Source organism: Symphalangus syndactylus, chromosome 5 (assembly GCF_028878055.3).
Source record: "Symphalangus syndactylus isolate Jambi chromosome 5, NHGRI_mSymSyn1-v2.1_pri, whole genome shotgun sequence".
Lineage (NCBI taxonomy): Eukaryota > Metazoa > Chordata > Mammalia > Primates > Hylobatidae > Symphalangus > Symphalangus syndactylus.
The window spans coordinates 99013760-99036510 of NC_072427.2; the positions used below are offsets into that span (position 1 = coordinate 99013760).

Consider the following 22751-nt stretch of genomic DNA (forward strand, 5'->3'; position numbering starts at 1 on the left):
CATGAATGATGCTACCCTGGATATAAAGGCCACTGTCCTTGGAAATACTTATCCATGGCCACTGTCTGAGCATCTGTCTCTGATGAAATTTGAAGAAATTCAGTTTTTGGGCCTATGTGCAATCCAAGCAGTTTTTGATGTTAACTTGGTCATTTCTGAGGTTGGCCAGTTCATCTTGCATACCATTATTAGTCCACATTTAATACTGAGATATCTTCTCTAGACCACAGAACTTGGAAACTGCCAAAGTTTTTCCATTGGATTTCTGTGTAACATTTTTGGTTTTCCATTTTTCCAAGATACGTCTTTCTCCCACATCCTGGCTAGAATGCCTTGTTCTCAGAGTGTTTCGATGCAAAACTTGGGTTGCTCCAGTGCTAAGGGGCATTTATTTAATGTGGCACACTGGAACAGAGTCTGAATATTCCAATTATAGTTAATGGGATTTAGGTATGTTGGTTGCTTTTTGACAGTTCCTTCCCTGGAGTCCAACTTATCTGCTAAAGCAACTCTGTTCAAAGGCGAGGCTGAAATTATCTTCCCCAGTTGGATTTAGTTTAATGGCTTTTACGAAAACGTTCCCCCGATTCTTGGATCCCATTCTTCTTTCGAATGGAGATTATATTACCACCTCTCAGCCTTCATTGGGAAATTTCTTCCTTCTTGTAATTTGCTGATACCAGCCTTGTTCTTGGTCATCAGTAGATACATATTTACCAACTAGTGGCCTGGTTATAAATCAATAATGAAGGCCTATTACTTAGCATATATTGAGCATCAATATTATGTTTACATTGCTGAAATCGAACATCATTCTTTCCTTGCTTATTTCGGCGGGCTCCTAACATTGTATCAATCTAAGGAACATAACATTGTATCAATCTAAGGAACATCCTCTGCTTCATCTGCTTAGCTTGCTTAGGTTTAACCCAGCTGCTAAAGGAGAACTTCCGACCCTTCTCCCACGTTCACAAACTTCATTCCACTCCCTGGTCCTCAGGCAGAGTGATGGAGAGGATACAGTGATGGCAGCAAAGGAGGCTTGTTTTTTCTACATTGTGCCATGAGGTTATCCGTTAAGTTCTTTGACCTCCAGAAAATGGAACTGCCTCTGTCCCCGGGTCGGGTCGTGCTGAAGGTCCAAGGAGAGCACAAAAATGATGCTGTCTATAAATATAAATATGTAGTGCTAAAACATTATCTTTTTGAAAAAAATTGAATGGGGCTTCATCATTGCCTTGAACTGTGAAGTTCTCATGGCAGATGTGCTTGCTTTAGGAATTCTCTGCTTGAAACTTGAAATGAGTTTGTGGAAGAAACAAGAACTTAAAGCTGAGCTGAATGGTGACTTTCTTTCTCTTTCTTTCTTTCTTTCTTTCTTTCTTTCTTTCTTTCTTTCTTTCTTTCTTTCTTTCCTTCCTTCCTTCCTTCCTTCCTTCCTTCCTTTCCTTCCTTCCTTCCTTCCTTCCTTCCTTCCTTCCTTCCTTCCTTCCTTCCTTCCTTCCTTCCTTTCTTTCTTTCTCTCTCTTTCCTTCCTTCCTTCCTTTCCTCCTTTTTCTTTCTTTCTTTCTTTCTTTCTTTCTTTCTTTCTTTCTTTCTTTCTTTCTTTCTTTCTTTCTTTCTCTCTCCCTCTCTTTCTTTCTTTCTTTCTTTCTTTCTTTCTTTCTTTCTTTCTTTCTTTCTTTCTTTCTTTCTCTTTTTCTAAATTTTGATGCCCACTCAATTCATGCCGTGATCACCTATGGATGCTGTGGGCCAGGTGTGACGCCTGCCTCACACCTGAAGTTTGCACCATAAATCTGCTTTCTCAGTAGTTTCTCTCTCTCCAAGGGTTCCCCTGCCTCCCACCACTGCCTCCACTTCTGCCCTGGGCTGTTTTCATGGGAATCGGTGATTCCTGTGTGCAGTCTGGGGATCTAGGGTTGTCAGAGCCTCACTGCTGCTGCCCTGCTAACTTTATTTCTTGTTATAGAGGGAGAAAGAAGTGGTCTTACCTAATGTTCACCAGCACAACCCTGACTGCGACATTTGGGTCCACGAGTATTTCACTCCATCCTGGTTCTGTCTGCCCAATAATCAGCCTGCTCTGACAGTCGTCCGGCCAGGGGACACTGCACGGGACACCCTGGAGCTGATTTGCAAGGTATGGAGCTGCTTTGGGTTGTTTCTCCAAGAAGAGCAGAATGGGGTGTAGGAATCTTCTAAGGCACGTGTGGAAACCCAGAGTTATGTGGGAGAGGAAGGTGCTTAAAACACACCTCCCTTTCATTTCGGAGCAGCATTGCATTCCTTTGTGATAATATTCATAATTGTATTAGTGAATGCTTCACCTTTGAGAGGAGAGGAAGTCTTCTCAGCATCTTTCAACGTGTGTGTTTGATAGATTTCTAATGCACATATCACATGCTCATTGCAAACCTTTTATAAAATCTAGGTGAAGAACACAACAGAAAATTAAGGCCACTCTTATTCACGAAATCCAGAAATAACCATTGCAAACATTTTGACGTTTGACCATTCATTCTTTTTTCCACACACATACAGATACATGTGTTCAATGGCATCATATTATGGGTACTGTTCTGTCACCTGCTCTTTAATCAGTAACCGATACACTATGGGCATCTTTAGAATTGGGGAAAATGGAAGGAAATATAAGTTTGACCTTCATTGGTGGGAAATTCTTCTTTTGTAAACACAGAATTAGCCTTTTTAGAAACATGACAAATGATTGAGCTCCTTTTCTCTACTTTCACCTTAAACCATGGAAGAAATGCCTTGATATTTTTATTTTTATTTTATTTATTTTATTTTTTTGAGACGGAGTCTCGCTCTGTTGCCCAGGCTTGAGTGCAGTGGCGTGATCTCAGCTCACTGCAAGCTCTGCCTCCCAGGTTCACGCCATTCTCCTGCCTCAGCCTCCCGAATAGCTGGGACTACAGGTGCCCACCACCACACCCGGCTAATTTTTGTATTTTTAGCAGAGACGGGGTTTCACTGTGTTAGCCAGGATGGTCTCGATCTCCTGATCTCATGATCCACCCGCCTCGGCCTCCCAAAGTGCTGGGATTACAGGCGTGAGCCACCGCGCCTGGCCGCCTTCATCTTTTTCAAAGTGAACCTGGTTTCATTTTTCCCCCTGAAGGGGCAGCCAGCTGAATAGCCCTGAGTGAGGGGAGAGAGAGGAAAGAATAACTTTACTTGTATGCTTGTTTTTATTTTTACATAATGAGTAGCATTAATAGTTCTATGTTGCAGTCACATCAGGTCTGAGCCTGAGAAAGAGCTGAGACTTTGCCATTGTACACATGGAGGAAGTGAAGCTCAGAGGGCCTTAGCTGCTTGCCTGAACTCACATCACAGTCAGTTGCGAAGGAGAGACTGAGCCCACGTCTGGCTTCTCTACAGCTGTGTGCATCCTGCAGTGCTGGGTGTCCACAAGAACTCTCAGAACCTGGGTTAGTCTTCAGGAAGGAAAATCAGTAAGGCTCAGAAGAATCTAGAATATATTCTTAGGGGAGTGAATTGGTCTTCTTTGGGGCTGTTAACAATAGAAATGAAAAGCTTTTCTATCACAATTTTATCCTAGAAGAAGTTGGATGGATAAAATGACGTTTTAAAGATCTCATCATTCAACACAATGTTTGTAAATACGGAATGACTTTCACAACCTCCGCAAGTACCTCAATTTTGTAGTTCTACTATCAGCAATTTTTGTATTTTTAAAAAAGCAAATCACAGATGGCTTTTTAAAGAAAAAACATGGCTCTTCATATGAATCAGGGAAATGGACAGTCCAACTCAAATTAGCCTCTTAAAATGTCTTATGTATGTGGAAGAAAAATAGAAGAATCACTTGTTTTGGGCCATAACCAAAGTCAGCCCTGACATGGATGTTAAAAATAAATGATATCACCTCTCTGTGTGCTTTGAATCCTTCATGTATGGGGGTTCTAGCTTTTGGAGATAATGGTATCTCAGTTCACAATTTTTTCATGTTAATTACTTAACAAAATTGGTCTGTAGAGGATTTCTGCATTTCTTTATTTATAATTAGCACAGTTCTTTAGAGACCCATTAACATTCTGCAGAGCTGAAGAGTTATTGTCAGATCTGCAGATGAAGGTGTTAGAAGTAGGACTTTCTGGCTTTTTTGTATAAGCCCAACTCTGGAAGGTGTTTCCAGAGGAAAAACATGGCTTTGGAGCATCCTGTGCACATTGGCTTTAAACTCGATCAGGAATCGAAAGTTAAGCCAAAGTTTTCCAATTACCATTAATTGGTGGAAGATTGATCAGTGAGTGAAGCAATGAATGATTGGCCCACTTTACGTATGTTTCAAGGTTTTGCTTTGGAAAAAACTAGGGGAATGAAGAATAATATTGTCATTGCCAGTTAGAGACCATATCTAGATAATGTAGTGGACCTGATCCCCTTTAAAGTGTTTATTTCTGTCACCTGAAAGGTTTCCGATGGCATCATTAAGGTACAAAATCCCTTTCTCCAACAGTGAAAGTTAGTCCTGTCCAATTTTCCCTGGGCCTTCTTTCTTTTTACCAAGACACAGAAATAAAAGCAAAGACAACGTGGTGTGGAACAAGCTTCTATCTCATGAGTTTATGCTGGGCACGGTGGCTCACACCTGTAATCCCAGCACTTTGGGAGGCTGAGGAGGGCAGATCACTTGAGGCCAGGAGTTCGAGAGCAGCCTGGCCAACATGGCAAAACCCCATCTGTACTAAAAATACACACACAGAGAAAATCTCATGAGTTTAAAACTGGAAGACTTGTGTGTGCATTTCAGAAATTGATGGTCTTTGGAAAAGCACCCATGTAGGAAAAGTGATATAGTATGCTCAGGGCCAGATGCCTTCTAAAGCTTGCTTCTTCCTTGGAAAACACCTTATTGTAATTAGTGGATCTGATTTTATTCTTAAGAGGGAAGGAGATAATGGGGAAAACAGTGCCCCATGTTATTAACAATCTAATATAATGGTGAATGGTTTTTTTTTTTTCCCCATTGAAAACAAAGATGATTGTAAAAATGCCTGTCTTTTGTTTCATTATTGTTATTCTCAATGTTTGGTGATAGATGCCTTCTCTAATATTTAATAATCAATCTGTTTCTTCTGTCTCCTGCATTCAGCTCATTCTCTTTCCTATTCTATCTGATCCACATCATTTCACATCAGTTTGCCATCTGCCATCTGAGCACCAGTCAAGTTCTGGTATAGTAAATGTTTCAAGATCGTCATTTCATGTACAATTCATGTCAGAGATGTTACTGGAATGATTGTTGCTAACTATAGCAGGTAACCATGTTGGCCTATAGGTTTTGGATATATTCTGATCGTTACAACTACAAAAATAATTGCAACATATTTTCATTCATTTATACCTACTGATATTATTCACATATGACCATGTGTCAGTTTTATTTCATGCTTTTACTACGTCAGCCATGGCTTTGGATATGCTATAACCATTGGCATTTAAAGAAAGAAAAGGTTACTTTGAAGGGGAGGGAAAATATCTTTAGAAATTCTACAATAGCACTTTGGTGTGTGTGTGTATGTGGATACATATTTCTGTATGCAGTGACTACATGTTTGTATTTCTGTATGCAGTAATTGCATGTTTGTGTGTCTTCTAGAAGTTTGACTGAAATGGAAGAATATGAAGAGAAATAGAAGAGCAAAACATAATGGATTAGGAGCTCTAAGGCAGTAAATTCTGAGACATGTTATCTATTTTAATTGGTGCAAACTATTTACTGAAAATATCTACATTGTGTTTTGCTGTTTCATCCTTCGAAATAGTCATAGTAAGATGCGAATTTAAAAAATTATGCCAACTAAACTAAAAATTATTGTACTATATTACTTAGGGTATAATTTGTGGCTGCATTGCCTCAAAATGAATCAAATGCTAAGTAACTTAAGTACATGTACATTGGAAAACAAATTTATACCATTTAAATTATTTCCTAACTGAATTTTCCTTGAATGTTTTACAAGTCTCAATTTTCTTTTGAATTTTCACTTGAATGTTTTATGTCTAAAGCAAGGCCACACATTTATGTCTATGTCTAAAGCAAGGCCACACATTTAGAATTACTATGTTTAAATATTCATTAAGGAAATTCTTTTGCACAAAGATGTATTCTGAACATGGTTAGTTGTTTGACTTGCTTTGATATTGACTAACAGATATCTAAGGAGCATAAAATTCTTCTTGATCGTTCTGAGGATCTGATTTAATTAATTCATTAGGATTTTCTTTTTATGTTAGACCAGCCGTGATTAACAAGGGCTCATAATTCAGAAACTTTTACCAAAATAATAAGACACACTGGTATATATTTTGATCCAATGTCCTGTTTTGAGAGTAACTATTTACTGACCAAAATTAGGGCTCTTAAGTTACAAGTAAGACCATTATAATTTTCATGTTTGCCGCTTGTGCTGATTTTTATTTTTTAAAGTTATCAAGACATTATCGTAACTTAAAGAAGTTTGAAAAATATGATGGTTGGTGGCAAGAATCTTTTTTTCCTTTTACTTATTTATTTATTTTTTTTGAGACAGGGTCTCACTCTATCCCCCTGCTGAAGTACAGTGGTGCAGTCATAGCTCACTGCAGCCTTGCCCTCCCAGGCTCAAGCAATCCTCCCGCCTCAACTTCCTGAGTAGCCTACAGGGACTACAGGCTCACCCCACCATGCGTGGCTAATTTTTGTATTTTTGATACAGACAGGGTTTCACCATGTTACCCAGGCTGGTCAAACTCCTGGGCTCAAGCAACTAGCCCACCTTGGCCTCCCAAAGTGATGGGATTACAGGCATAAGCCACCGCACCCAGCCAAGAATCATTCTTATTACCATTGCTATATTTATCATTCTTTAGTTCTCTGCAATGCATTACACAATTTAAATGAGGTGCCTTGACATTCTCTGTATGTTTGTATAAATGTTTTCAGTACTGTAGCATTTAGGGGATGCTGGAGTTCTCCGCGGTCCACACCAGGAACACCTTAGGCTATTTGTGCCTGACAGTGGGCTGTCTCTCACACTGAAGTTTCAGGAACCAGAATCTTCTTAGGTGAGGTTGCTGTTTTGGCCTGATTTCTGGAAGACAGTCTGTTTCAGTGGCAGTCTCATTAAGGAGTGCCCACAAAGTGTTTATTAATGATGATGATAAGGTTTCCAAGTGAATTGGTTCCTGTTACTAAGAACCCATGAAATTTCATTTCTTTCCCTTCCGCCTCAGTCGGAAACAGATGGTGAACCAAAATTTTTGCTTCTAATTAAAGATTTCAGTGAGGGCCTGGGTAGGTGGGAAGCATTTGCAGCTTCGATCTCTCTTAGGAAAACTTTTCTTGCTCATCACTTCACCCTAAATATTAGTATTTTGTTGTTGTTTATTTATCTTGATGATTCTCCGGCAGTAAGTAGCACACTTAAAAAGTCCCTGTTTTATGTTTCCCTGGGCTTTCGCCTCCAGCCTTATTATCTTTGACATCAACAATCTTGGATCTGTCAGACATTGAGCATCTGGTCTCAAATATAGGCAGTGAAAGGACAAAAGCCAGGTGCACTGGGACTTGTTCAGTGAATGGCATCTGTGTCTGGCACAGCAGGCTGCAAACTATCATATTACTCAGGAGAGGAGAAAGGTTGGGGTTCCCAAGAAGCACTGATAGAAAACTTTATCCTTCTGCTATGTGTTCAGAGTGAACTCATTTCCACTTTCTGGAAATGTGCTTTTGCAAGAATGCAGGTTGCCTGTCCTGCATGTACATATTTATTTAAAATGCTAAACCACTGCTGCCTCACCTCCCACATCTACATAGCTTTTACCTGCAGCTGCAGACACTCCTGAAGACTGCATTTATGTTGTATTAGTTTCTGTATTCTCACTACTGCACACGATATCTGGTGTATCTAAGAGTTTGTTAGGTGTAACTGAATATATATTACTGGAATAATTATTGGAATGCTGTTAGTTTGGCTTTAAAAATATTATTTTGAGGGTGGGGTAAGTAGAAAGAGTACTGAACCAGTTAAAATTAATTTTATTTATTTTGAAATAATTCTCACCTGCAAAGCTTTGAATGTGAAGAGGTTTTATATTTATTTTGTGAAAAATGTCCAATTTGTATAAAAGTAGGGAACAATGTAATAAACTCTCATGTATCTATCACCTAGCATCTGTAATGATCAAATTAAGTTTTATCGATTTACTCACTCACTCCCACCCCCAACTCTTACTTATTTTGGAAGCAAATTCCAGACATTATATAATTTCTATCTATTAGCGCTTTAGGATGTATCTCTAAAAGATAAGGACGCTTAAAAAAATCACTTGGTTTAAACATTTTCTCTCTAGCAATATATTTTCATGTTGCTGTGTAACTTTCGGAAAGCATTTTCTTTTTTCCCTGTATCCTCTTGACGCTCTACTGAGAATGATTTATAAAACCATGTTGGTATTATTACTTATTCCTCAAAATTAATTCAAGGATTACTTTTTAGACAGAAAAAAAAAAATCTATTGTCCCATCCTGGACCAAAGGAGAAGCCTTGAAAATTTCAATTTTAGAATTGTTTTCTTTGAGCGAGTCATTCAGTGTGTTTCCATAGTTGGACACATGCCTATTAGCACTGCCCCCGGAGGGAGCCTCACTTGGGGAGTATATAAATAAGACTGAAGTCCAAAAGCCTTGTCTTCACACTGACTCGCTTGCAAATGAACTGTTAACAACTGTCCCACTGTCCCCATGTGGTTAAAAAAACAACTTTGCCCGGGCACAGCTTTTTTCTCTCATTGTAAATACAGTATTTTCTTGCCTTTCTTGTTACCCTTTTCTTTAATCACCTATCTATGAAGTTATATTTAAGAACCTTTTTGATCTGCTCTGTTTTGTTGAAAATTTTACCAGTGTTAGAGAGCACAATGAATCAAATAAGGAGACGTGGAGATGTGAGTCCCTTGTTTCCATTGAATCCTAAGATACCCTTGGAATGTTACCAATGTGTTCAATGAAAGTTATTTTAAAAGTTTGCATTTACGATGCAAACTTTTTAAGAAGTATAGAAACCTTATATCCCCATTTAGTATCAAATCTCTATTGGGCCGGGCGCAGTGGCTCACACCTGTAATCCCAGCACTTTGGGAGGCCAAGGCGAGTGAATCACCTGAGATCAGGAGTTCGAGACCAGCCTGGCCAATATAGTGAAACCCCATCTCTACTTAAAACACAAAAATCAGCTGGGCATGGTGGTGGGTGCCTGTAACCCCAGCTACTCAGGAAGCTGAGGCAGGAGAATTGCTTGAACCCAGGAGGCGAAGGTTGCAATGAGCCGAGATTGTGCCATTGCACTCCAGGCTGGGCGACAAGAGTGAAACTCCATCTCAAAACAAAAAAACAAACAAAAAAAAACTCTGTTGGTCGTGGGAATACATAATATGTTGGTGGAGAACTAATTATGCCTATTTACTATTGAACAGGCATTGTCTTTCTTTCTTTCTTTTTTTGTCCCAGACACATCAACTGGATCATTCTGCTCATTACCTGCGCCTGAAATTTCTAATAGAAAACAAAATGCAGCACTATGTTCCACAGCCCGAGGAAGACATCTATGAGCTGGTAATGTTATGACTGTGGTCCAAGCACATTTTATGGCAGATTATCTTCAAATTATGAGTGTTCTTGTGTTAATTGTAGTTGGTGGAGTGGAACGAGTTCAAAAATAAATGAGCTTCATTCATAGCGCTTAAGTTGGTGGAGATGGCCTTACTTAGCTCAGTGTTCCAGAGTGGAATGACCACCTTTGTTTACGCACGAAGCAGTGCAGTGCTATCATGAAAAATCAAAATCTAGAGCTATCTCTTAGATAGAACTTTAGTCATTATTATAATACTAGCTTTCCTTGCACTGGCAATCTTTTATTTTATTGTATTTTAGTATTTTTATTTTGTTGTTTAGAGAGAGGATCTCATTCTGTCACCGAGGCTGGATGGAGTACAGTGGTGTGATCATAGCTCACCTCAACCTTGAACTACTAGGCTTAAGTGATCCTCCTGTGCCAGCCTCCTGAGTAACTGGAACCACAGGCACACAGCTCCATGGCTGACGAACTTTTATTTTTTAATTTTTTTTTTTTTTTGTAGAGGCAGGATCCTGCTTTGTTGCCCAGGCTGGTCTTGAACTCCTGGGCTCAAGTGATCCTCCCACCTCAGTCTCCCAAAGTGCTGGAATTACAGGCGTGAGCCACTGCGCACGGCCAGTCTTTTATTTTAAATTGGTGACTTAAAAATCAGCTGGTTGTCATTACAGAAAACAGTGCTAACTCTAATTTTGTGTGACATCCGTAGGCATGTTGAAACTGCTGGGTCAAATCTTGTTGGGTGAAAAAAGCTGCCATCTATGTCCTAGTCTTTTGGAACTGTATTTATGTAGCTTCTTGGGGACATTTACATATATTTGAGTTTGAACATACTTATGGGACTGGGGTTCTGAATTAGACCTGCTTACTAATCATATGGAACTGGCCAAGAAAAAAAATGAAATGCTAATACTCAATTTCTAGGATTTTACAAAGACTAGAGATAATATGCTTATTTGGTAAATTACAATGGTTGTTATTGCAATAAGCCCAGTGACAAGCTCTTTGCTCTTTAGCAAAGTGGTGTGTTTGTCAGTTCCAGGAAAGGAACATTTTGGGAGCAAGGCGCCTCTATTTTGGAGTTCCTGTGTTCTCTCTGTACTTAGTCATTCCTCTGGGGGCTCTGACTGCTTGCCATGGATGTGTGAATAACAGTGACTTCAGACAGGGTTTCACTACAGAAAGCGGAACTGAGCATTTAAACCCAAGTATTATTCTCTTTTTGGAAAAGGGAAGCATGATTTAAAAATGAGTAGGAAATTGTGTTTTTTGTCAACTTTATTGAGGTATACTTTACATTTAAGAAAACTCTCGCCAACTTTAAGGACACAGCCCGATGAGTTTTGACAGATGTATGCAGTCTTGTTTCCACTGCTGCCATCATGCTTTGGAACATTTCTGTTACCTGAAAAGTTACCTTGTGCCCCTTTAAGGGCTTTTAAGGAAATAGAAGAGAGGGTGTGCTTTTGTAACACTTTTAGCATATTATGCAATAGATTATCAAAATAATGAGCCCTTTTTCAACTGTCACTTAAATCAGTAACTGTTCTGTGTTCAGTACATTTAACAGAGAGGGCTGATGTATTCTTTTTTTTTTTTTTTGAAACGGAGTCTTGCTCTGTCGCCCAGGCTGGAGTGCAATGGCGTGATCTCGGCTCACTGCAAGCCCCGCCTCCCAGGTTCACGCCATTCTCCTGCCTCAGCCTCCTGAGTAGCTGGGACTACAGGCACCCACCACCACACCCGGCTAATTTTTTTTGTATTTTTTGAGACGGGGTTTCACCGTGGTCTCGATCTCCTGACCTCGTGATCCACCCGCCTCGGCCTCCCAAAGTGCTGGGATTACAGGCGTGAGCCACCGCGCCCGGCCGCTGATGTATTCTTTTTCTGGCCTGGGGAAAAGGCCAGTCTTGGTGCTGCTGTATGAGTAAAGGAAAGAAAACCCTTTTTTCTTACTTAAAAAAGGGAAGTGCTTTCCTGCTAACACTGGAAGAGTTACTAGATTATATATTTTGCATCTTGGGGTTAATGAATATTTTGCATCCTGAATTACAGGGATCATACCTAACCAGGTTCCATGTTCCTCATATTTTACACATAAGAGGTATAGGTACTTCAGACATAGTTTTTGAAATTATATGGACTCATTTATTATTTTTAAGCCTTGCCCATTGTGTGGTCTCCTTCAACATAGGAAACTAAGGTGTGCCAAGCTTAGTCTGTTTGGATCTACAATTTTTGTATGCAGATAGCTATATATGTATTTTAAAAGAATCTAAAGTACAGAGAGACCATCGTATTATTTCTTGGCCTGTTGCAGAAGGTCTCCAGCCCATAGATCTCTAAGGATACAAATGCCACAGTCTTGCAAAACCTCTTTTTCGACCAAGGTTCTTAACTATTTTGTCCTTTGGATACTTTTGGTAGCCTGGTGGAGCCTCCAGACTCCTTCTCAGAATGATATTTTCAATCGCATAAAATAGAATACATAGGATTATCTGTGCCCTAAATATATTGAAATCGTTCTCAAAAATATTTTTTGAATTATAGGTAATATATGTTCTTATTTATTAGCTCATTAAATTATAAGACTTAATAGGTAGACATAGACCTAATAGCTAGACCATTAAGTTACAAGACCTAGCGGTAGATCTAATAGCTACCACTGTTCTGAGGTAACGATGAGCATAAATAATATTTTGAGACATTAGCAGCAGCTAAAACATTATATGAAAATAACTGTGATTTCTATTCGTGATGGAGTCACAGGCACTGCTACTATTACTATGTTTGTTGCCTACATTCATTTAGGATAAAAGGAAATGCTGATTTTCAGTTTAAGGTTTGTAAACATAAAGATATCACTTTTTTTTTTTTTTTTTCTGTGATGAAGTTTTGTTCTGTCACCCAGTCTGGAGTGCAGTGGTGCAATCTTGGCTAACTGCAACCTCTGCCTCCTGGGTTCAAACAACTCCCTGCCTCAGCCTCCCGAGTAGCTGGGATTACAGGCGCCCACCACCACGCCCGACTAATTTTTGTATTTTTAATAGAGACGGGGTTTCACCATCTTGGTCAGGCTGGTCTTGAACTCCTGACCTCATGATCCACCTGCCTTGGCCTCCCAAAGTGCTGGGATTACAGGCGTGAGCTGCCGCGCCCAGCCAATATCACTGTTTTTTATCATCCACATTCACACACCACTTGAACTCTATCCATGGGTCCCTGGTTTTCAATCCCTGCTTTAGGCCATTAAGCTGGGCATAGCATCATTCTGAGACTGGGGGTTTCTGAACAGCATTCCTGGATGCTTTTTGAGAGTCTGCAGGTATTCAGTGTCTTGTCCCTTACTGAGTATGCATCAGACCACACACGGTTAATTGGTTTCCCTGGCTCACCTCCATTTTGATTTTGATGGACATGGGAAGCTTCAAGTGTTACAAGCCATTTCCGTACAAATGACTCATTCATGTATGACTCTCCCAAAATATTTTATTCTATGCCATTGTTTTGTCAAACAGTCTTTAGTAGTAAGACCAATAGTTATTAGCAAAAGTATGTACTATATTTTAAAGATCTTTTTGGAGGGTCTAGTATGTTTATTTTGGGGGTCAGGGGATTCTCTTGCTTATGAATAACCAGGAATAGTTAGCCGTTGATTTATCTGCTTTGCTGGTTGTGTTTCTAATAGAAGTAATACCTGTTTGGCCACTTTTTCACGATGACTTGTTTGTTGGGTCCGGTCCACGGAATGATCATATACATGATTGTAGTCTATGGAAGCTCTTTTCAAAAACCCACACTAAATGTGTTTTTTTATAAAGTGACAGGTAGAAATAAAGTTTGCAGAAACACTGATCAATTTATTTATTCACTCATCCAGCAAATATTTTTTTAATTATTTTTTATTTTTTTGAAATAGAGTCTCATTCTGTCGCCCAGGCTGGAGTGCAGTGGGACAGTCTCGGCTCACTGCAACCTCTGCCTCCTGGGTTCAAGCAATTCTGCTGCCTCAGCCTCCCAAGTAGCTGGGACTACAGTTGCCCCACCACCACACCCAGCTATCATCTAGCAAATATTTATTTAGCATTTGTATGCCTGGCTCTATTGTAGCTGTTCTAGGCACTGGGGATACACCAAAACAATTCTGCCCTGGTGGAATCTGTATTCAAGTTTGCAGAAACAAGGAAAAATACATGTGAATGTGTAATATGTCAGGGAATGTTCAAAGCCTGGAGAGACAAGAAGTTGGGGCAAGTAGAGAGAGGGAGATGGCACATCTGCAGTGGGTCTTGTTGCTATTTTATTTTATTTATTTTTCGTGTTTCTTTTTTTTAATGTGATGTTTGAACAGGGTGAGTGAGTGAAGTGAGGGAGTGGAATCATAGAGGTATTTTGCAGACAAGTGTTCTAGGCTGACCAGGCACGGTGGCTCATGCCTGTAATCCCAGCACTTTGGGAGGCTGAGGCAGGCGGATCCCCTGAGGTCAGGAGTTCGAGACCAGCTTGGCCAACATGCTGAAACTCCGTCTCTGCTAACAATACAAAAATTAGTCAGGCATGGTGGCACACGCCTATAGTTCCAGCTATTCAGGAAGCTGAGGCAGGAGAATTGCTTGAACCCGGGAGGCGGAGGTTACGGGGAGCCAAGATCGTGCCACTGTACACCAGCCTGGGTGGCAAAGCCAGATTCTGTCTCAAAAAAAAAAAAAAAAAAAAAAAAAAAAAAAAAGTTCTAGGCTGAGAGAACAAAGCTGGCTACGGCCCAGGCAAGGGGAGGGTGGCGATGGTGGAGGTGGCTTACCTGGTGTTTGAGGATTGGTGGAGAGGGCACGAAAGGGGGATGCAGGAGATGGTGGGGAGAGGGAAAAAGGATAGGCCATGTAGAGCCTAAGTGCCGTGGGAAACCCTAGAGAGAAACGGCATTGTTGGCTTTGAAAGGCTCACTGTGGCAGATGAGTGGCCCATAGGGCATGAGAGGATGAGCAACCAGGGCCCATAGGAGGCTGTACAGAGTCATCGTCAGGCAAGAGCGTGACGGTGGCTCAGACCAAGCCACCCAAAGGAGACAGAGGAAGAAACGATCCTGATTTTGTGAGAACTCAAGAGTCCTAGGTAAGCAATTTGTTTCTTAAAATCTGGTGATCTTCTCATCCAGTTTTTGAAAACAGGGAAAGTTGCAACATTATCGATTTAATAAAAGAAAGGGAAGATGTGAGCTATTTCATCATTAAGTGCATTTATGTATAAAACTACTGAATTTCCAGATTTCTAGTTCCAGATATTGTGGTTGCATTGAAAATATATTTTAAAGTACAAACCCTTCTTGAAATTTTATATAGTTTTAGTTTTGTTCACTAAACCTGGCTTTAGTCCAACCAGCCTAAGGATGTTGTGGCCAGCGGGCCTGTCTATATGATACTGAGTTATTGTCTGAGACCAGCAAAAGACACAATGATATTCACACTAATTTCAAAGAAAACTAGGAAGTAGTATTATGAAAATATAGGAAAGATTATGCACAAAGCTCTATTCCCACTAGATCCTGTGGAAATGATTAAAACAAACAGTTATATACTGCCACCTGGAGGAAGGATTTGGCTCTTAAAGTTTTAAAAAATAAAACTAAGGCTCCTAATAAGTTGAAGTGTACGTGGTTGATAACGTTTCCTTGAGCATTCTGTGGTGTTAGGTTATATATTGTAAACCTTATTGAATTTAGTATTTAGAGTTTTGGTGGCTATTTTCTGAATGAAAAAGTGGTATAACTGATTTCTTCTCATTTGTAAATTTATTTGTATGAAACATTTCTAAAGTATAACACTAAAACCACATTCAGTCATGCCCTTGACACGTTGCATTTGGTGGAAGTTGCATTAAATTGAGGTGTTTAAAAGGATCCAAGCTGTCCTGTCCACGTTCCTATCCCCCACATTCCTTGGCATTCTATTATAGCAAATGCTTTCTCAGGCTCCTGAGTCACAAGTATTATGCTGACCTCTCAAATGCCCCAAGCAAATAAAGAGAAGAAACTGGCCACTCTTTTCTACCTGCCTGAATAAAACTGTTTCTGGACGAATGGCTGTGTGGTCAGGGATGCGGGCAAGTTTAGATCATCATCAAGACTTCTCTTTAGTGTTAATGGCCACATTTTTTGTTATTGACCTTAGCTCAAAATTGGTTTTCATTTCAAGATAGAGTAATAATTTAAAAAATCTATATGAGCATTTGACACATCTATTCGTTTGTGAGTTTTTATTATAAATTTTGGATTTGAACCTTTGACTGACCTAAGAGGGTAGGTTCCCTTTGCTTTCATACCCTGTGTTCCAGTGAAGGCTGATCTGGGAGGCATCGTAGTGTAGTGGAAAGAACACGGCCCTAGAGCCAGTGAGACCTGGGTTCATGATCCCAGCTGTGCATGAACTGGTCTTCTGAATTTAGGAAAGTACTTTCTCTTTAGGCTCTTGCCTGTATTTGTAAAATGGACATCACGCTTGTCTCATGGAGTTAGTGTGAGAGGCGTGACACATGGCCAGAACTCCGTATGTTATTGTCTTGATAGATCTTGACATATGAAAATGAAATATCCGGCCAGGCGCAGTGGCTGACGCCTGTAATCCCAGCACTTTGGGAGGCCAAGGCGGGCGGATCAGGAGGTCAGGAGATCGAGACCACGGTGAAACCCCGTCTCTACTAAAAATACAAAAAAAAAAAAAAAAAAAAAAAAAAAAAGCCGGGCATGGTGGCGGGCGCCTGTAGTCCCAGCTACTCAGGCGGCTGAGGCAGGAGAATGGTGTGAACCCGGGAGGCGGAGCTTGCAGTGAGCTGAGATCACACCACTGCACTCCAGCCTGGGCGACAGAGCGAGACTCCGTCTCAAAAAAAAAAAACCAAACAAAAAAGAAAATGAAATATCGATTAATTTAAACAACGTTTATGATGTGTGAACTCTGCATGATTCTTATCTTGACTTTGTACAAAGCTCTTTTTCCAGCCTTTTTCGTTTAAAAAAATTTTCTAATAATTTTAACTCTTACTTTAGATTCAAGGGGCACATGTGCAGGTTTGTTACCTGAGTATGTCGCATGATGCTGAGGTTTAGGGTACTGTTGATCCTGTCACCTAGGTAGTAAGCCTAGTGCCCAGCAGTTAGTCTCACAACCCTTGTCCTCCTCCTGCCTTCCCCCTCTAGTCATCCCCAGTATCTATTGTTGCCGTTTTTATGTCCATGAGTACTCATTGTTTAACGCCTAGTTGTAAGTGAGAAGGTATTTGGTTTTCTGTTCCTGTGTTAATTCAAGTAGGATAATGGCTTCCAGCTGCATCCATGTTGCTGCAAAGGACATGATTTTGTTCTTTTTCACGGCTACATAGTATTCTGTGGTATACACATGTACCACATTTTCTTTATCCAGTCCACCCTGGATGGGCATATAGATTGATTCCACATCTTTGCTATTGTGAATAGTGCTGCAATGAACATACAAGTACACGTGTCTTTTTGGTAGAATGATTTATTTTCTTTTGGATATATACCAAGTAATGGGATTGCCGAGTCAAGTGGTAGTTCTAAGTTCTTTGAGAAATCTCCAAACTGCTTTCCACAGTGGCTGAACTAATTTACATTCCCACCAACAGTGTGTAAGCGTTTCCTTCTCTGCCGGGCATGGTGGCTCACGCCTGTAATTCCTGCACTTTGGGAGGCTGAGGCGGACGGATCATTTGAGGTCAGAGTTCGAGACTAGCCTGGCCAACATGGCGAAACCCCGTCTCCACTAAAAATACAAAAAAAAAAAAATTAGCCAGATGTGGTCCAAACGCCTGTAATCCCAGCTACTCAGGAGGCTGAGGCAGGAGAATTGCTTGAACCCAGGAGATGGAGGTTGCAGTGAGCCGAGATTGTGCCACTGCACTCCAGCCTGGGCAACAGAGCGACAATCTGTCTCCAAAAAAAAAAAAAGAAAAGAAAAGCGTTCCCTTCTCTCTGCAGCCTCACCAGCATTTGTTGTTTTTTGACTTTTTAATAATAGCCATTCCGACTGGTGTGAGATGGTATCTTATTGTGGTTTTGGTTTACATTTCTCTGATGATTAGCGATGTGTACATTTTTTCATATATTTATTGGCCACATATATGTCTTCTCTTGAAAAGTGTCCATTCATGTCTTTTGCCCGTTTTTTGATGAGATTATTCATTTTTTGTTGATTTAAGTTCCTTATAGATTCTGGATATTACACGTTTGTCAGATGCACAGTTTGCAAATATTTTCTCCCATACTGTAGGTTGTCTGTTTATTGACAGTTTCTTTTTCTGTGCAGAAGCTCTTTAGTTTAATTAGGTCCTACTTTTCCATTTTCATTTTTGCTGCAATTGCTTTTGAGGACTTAGTCATAAGTTATTTCCTTTCTTTGGCTTTTAGAGGGCTGATTAATTTGTGTACTTCAGTTTTCTAGCTAATTTCAATACAGTTCAGTGGCTAAAAAAAGAATACTCTCCTTTACGTAATTTGTTTTCTGTTTCAATGCTATCATTTGTCTCTTATTTGTACTATGGTGAACTTTTTGAATGGAAGCATAGAGATTTATCTTATTTCCATGAATTCCATACCAAGATCTTTATAACCTCTAACTGATTTTAATAAACTTTTTTTCTCCCCACAACTAGAGATCTCCATTACTTTAGCATTATTTTTCAGGTCTGTGATAGACATTGGGTAGGAATAGACAGAGAGAGTGATGTGGAGGAATTACTTAGAAACCAAACTGTGCTACGTTTGAGGATGACAGCTGGAAGTTTTTACTTTTAACTTTTTACTTTTAATGAGTTCCGTTTAATGATAAGATTGTAAAGTGCAAATTCACGTATTAATTGTGAAAAAATAGATTTATGAAATGATGACCATTTTTAAAAGTTAGTTATAATGAAATTCTAATTAGATTCCCCTTTGTAACTTTCAGCTGTACAAAGAAATTGAAATCTGTCCAAAAGTCACTCAGAGCATCCACATTGAGAAGTCAGATACAGCTGCTGATACTTATGGTAAGTTTATTTTTCTTTGTGTTTTAAGGTAAAGAATTTCTTATGTAAGCGTGCATTTATTTACAGTTCAACAAAATGCCTTTGAGTCCTATCTAAAACAGATAGTATATCTGGTTCCTGTTCTGTGGAGGGCAGCCACACTAGGGAAAAAAGGGATATTTACTCTGGGTACGATGTAGACTTTGGTGTTAAATTTCATAACTTTAATTATTGGGGTTCTACTGTCCTAAAAAGGAAGTGGGTAGATTATTTTATATGTCAAAAGATAAAATTACAACAAGTTTAGTTACAAATCTGATTGGCTTTTATTTGTGATTCATGCATGGGACAGCCTCCATTCTACAAAATAGAATGAGAGCTCCCTCTGGGCAATGGCAGAACAGTGATTTTTGTAAGGTGGCGACAAGAAAACAGAACAGTGGAAGAAGGAAACTGATTGTTTAACATTAGCTTACTTCGGGTTACTTTTTTGTAAGGGTTAAAGCAGAGGGGACCTACTTATTTTGTTGACTCATGTAGACTGGAATCTCATGTTTTCAGGAAAAACTGGTCTGTTTGGGGATCTACCTGCTTCCTGAAAGTTTTAGTTTGATTATGTGGCATCCAGCATGAGTGATTCCATTTTTATTTGATCTAGCCTTTTGGGCGTAATGCAGGAACTCACTTCACAACAATGGCCTCCCATAATTTTTGTTTAACATATACTATGGTGTACCTTAGTAATGTAGGAATTATTCTTTTACACCCCTCTCCCAAAAACATAGACATTATCCTCCCTTCCCATACAAATAATGTTAAAGGAGCTATTTTGGTGGTGTGTTGGGGAGTCCCCAAGACCATCCCTAGGTTTGCTGATTCACTAGGAAGACCCACAAAGCTCAGCATCTGGTCATACTCACAACTATGATTTTTTTTATAGCAAATTATACTGAAGTGGCTTCGTTATCTTGGGTAAATACCCACGGTTCATTGTCTCATGCCAAGGGAATCGAGGATGTGGACACACAAGAAGTGGGTTTAGGAGTAGAGGTTTAATAGGCAAAAAAGAGAAAAGGACAATAGCTCTGTCTCCTGCAGAGAGAGACGGGTGCCCGAGTGGGTCTTCCGGCCAGCAGCGGAATGCACCGGATTTTGTAGCCAGGCTTGAGGAGGCAGTGTCTGATTTACATAAGGCCCACAGATTGTTTGGACCAGGTGTGACGTCTACACAGCACGCATGGAAGCTGGCTGCCCTATCCTAATCTTTATTATGCAAATGGAGTCTTTGCCTGGCCGGGCCACGTTCACTGCTCCTTACTGTATACGTGGCTGGCAAAGAGAAGAGAGGATGGAGCCACCATTTTGAACATGTTTAGTCCCAGCTAGCTTTTTCCTATTGGCACAACTGCCGGCATTCACCAGTGTAAGCTTCCAGCTTGCTTGTCTATGTGTGCAGCTTGATTTTACAGGCTGCTTTTTGTTACAAAAAAAAAATTATTTGGGGGCTGCTTTTCATTAAAAGGAAAATGTTACTGAGGTCTTTCTTCTCCTCACACTCTGCCTAAATCATTTCATTTTAACTCCTATATCAATACAAAGCAAAGTCAGCAAAGGGAAAAGGCGCATGGAGCGAAGTCTAGGGGAAACCAGGTGTGAGCTTCAGCGAGCCGTGTTTCAGTGGAGTCACGTAGAATGAGGATAACTCCTCCAGCACCAAGTTGTGATGACACCTGAGAAATGCTCCCTCCTAGGGAAGGTGGTTAGAGACTCAGTGCCCAGGGCTTTTCTGGGGAGGCTGGTTCCCTAGGCACCCTCTGCCTAGCATGCACCGAAATTCCAGACTCCCAGGAGGAAAGTAGGCATTCACCATAAATCCCATTGTTTGTACCACAGTTTAGGCACTGTGAGCCACTCAGGGTGTTGGGAACCCTCCCAAAATCCAAGTTCTCAGGATGCCAGCCAAGGTTCAAATCTGTAAGCGGGCCTTTCAAAGAATAGCAGTCATGCCTGCTGTGTTAACGCTTTCCTATGCGGTTGTCTACATTCTGGCAGAGTTAAATATATATTCCTTTCCATATGTTTAAGACCAGTCTTCTTTACTTAGCATTACACTGTATGGCTTGAATAGTAACAGAGTTGGTGCCTGAGTAAATTAAGTGAGGAAAATCCACACTGTGCTATATCAGTCAGGAGCGGTGAGGTTAGCTGAGGTAACAGCCAGCCACCAAAGCCCCGTGGCTCGAAACAGTGACATTGATTTCTCACATTCACCACGCGTCCCTTATGGGTTGGCTGGGACTCCATACGTTGTCCTCATTCCACACCCAGGCCTGGAGCAGCTGCCACCTGGGACAGTGCTTGTCACTCAGGAGAGGGGGAAGGGGAGGTGGGAAAGCAGGTGTTGTCCCACTCCCAATTCATTGGCCAAAGCAAGTCACACAGCCATACCTACCTACGAGAGAGCACAGAAGTGTGATTCTACTGTTCGGTAGAAGGAGAACAAAGTTCTGGGTGGAAAGACATAAAGACTACCGCATGTGCTTACTTAAGATTTCTGTCTGAATCAAGTTATTAAGCTTTCTTTTTTTTTTTTTTTAAGACACAGTTTCCCTCTGTCGCCCAGGCTGGAGTGCAGTGGTGCAATCTCAGCTCACTCCAACCTCTGCCTCCCAGATTCAAGTGATTCTCCTGCTTCCCGAGTAGCTGGGATTACAGGCATGTGCCACCATGCCTGGCTAATTTTTGTACTTTTAGAAGAGACAGGTTTCACCGTGTTGGCCAGGGTGGTCTTGAACTCCTGATCTCAACTGATCCACCCACCTCAGCCTCCCAAAGTGCTGGGATTACAGGCGTGAGCCACTGCACCTGGCCCAGGTTATTAAGCTTTTTAGCATTTGAAAATCTTTAAACTCTTTTCTGAGCAGTGGGATATTATATTCCTTCTGCACCTTCCCTTGTAGGCCACCAGTCTTCATCTCAGAATACTCAATAGAGGATTTGGGCCTAATGAAGAGAACCCAATTTTGAACCCTGGCCACTTGCATTATAACTTTATGCTGTTTATTTCTTGACCTTAAAACTAAAGACATAATAAAGCCAGAAGAATGTTTCTCATGGCAAGGAATAAATGTTTATGAGCAGCTTATTATGCAGCAAAAAGCCAACCTCAGTAATTAGAGCTGTAATTGGTAGCAGTGAAGTGCCTGGATCCTCCAAAATTAGATGCTTCATAATGATTATTCTTTTTCTCTTCAGTTTACTTAATTGTTGTTGAGTAAGGATAAACTAGCAAAGATCAAGTTCAGAAGGCTGAATTTCGAAGCTCTTGGACTCTACTTCTAAGATTGAGTGATTCAGGGACTCAGAAATTGGAACTGGGCATAAAACTGCTATCGTTTGTATACGTTTTAATACTTTTTATTAAAGTCACTGAATTACTCACAGAACCCATTTACTTTTACCCCCTGAGGAGGGTATGACAGGGCACCAGGCATCAGTCTTGAGAGTATTACAAACAGTGCTTCTCAACCCATCCAATGTAAAGAAGCAGGTATTTTGTTTTGTTTTAATTTCCCCTCTTTTGTGACCACCACTGCTTTTGTGAAATATAAAATCCCATGCTTGGAGATTGTGGCAATGTCAAAGCTCCAAGAGGTTCTCAATGCTTAGTCTCGATTTCTGTCCTTACATTACTGACATTAGCAAACAGTTGGCACCTGTTCCTGGACTTTGAGAAGCCCTGCCACAGGCTGGACGCAGAGGCTGACACCTGTAATCCCAGCATTTTGGGAGGCCGAGGTGGGCGGATCACGAGGTCAAGAGATCGAGACCATCTTGGCCAACAGATCGAGACCATCTTGGCCAACATGGTGAAACCCCATCTCTACTAAAGATAAAAAAATTAGCTGGGCGTGGTGACATGCACCTGTAGTCCCAGGTACTCGGGAGGCAGGAGAATCACTTGAACCCGGGAGGCAGAGGTTGCAGTGAGCTGAGATTGTGCCTCTGCACTCCAGCCTGGTGACAGAGTGACACTCTGTCTCAAAGAAAAAAAAGAAAAGAAAA

At 40.6% G+C, this 22751-nt stretch overlaps 1 protein-coding gene across 12 annotated transcripts in view; it reads left to right on the forward strand.

Annotated features, from left to right (window-relative positions):
* TIAM1 (TIAM Rac1 associated GEF 1) overlaps positions 1–22751 on the forward strand; it is a 458079-nt gene that overhangs the window by 361670 nt on the left and 73658 nt on the right. For all 12 annotated transcript variants that reach the window (XM_055279454.2, XM_055279461.2, XM_055279452.2 and 9 more), the window contains 3 exons: positions 1973–2143; positions 9545–9649; positions 18626–18707. In XM_055279454.2, the coding sequence (XP_055135429.2) occupies positions 1973–2143; positions 9545–9649; positions 18626–18707 (358 nt within the window). The remainder of the gene's footprint in view (positions 1–1972; positions 2144–9544; positions 9650–18625; positions 18708–22751) is intronic.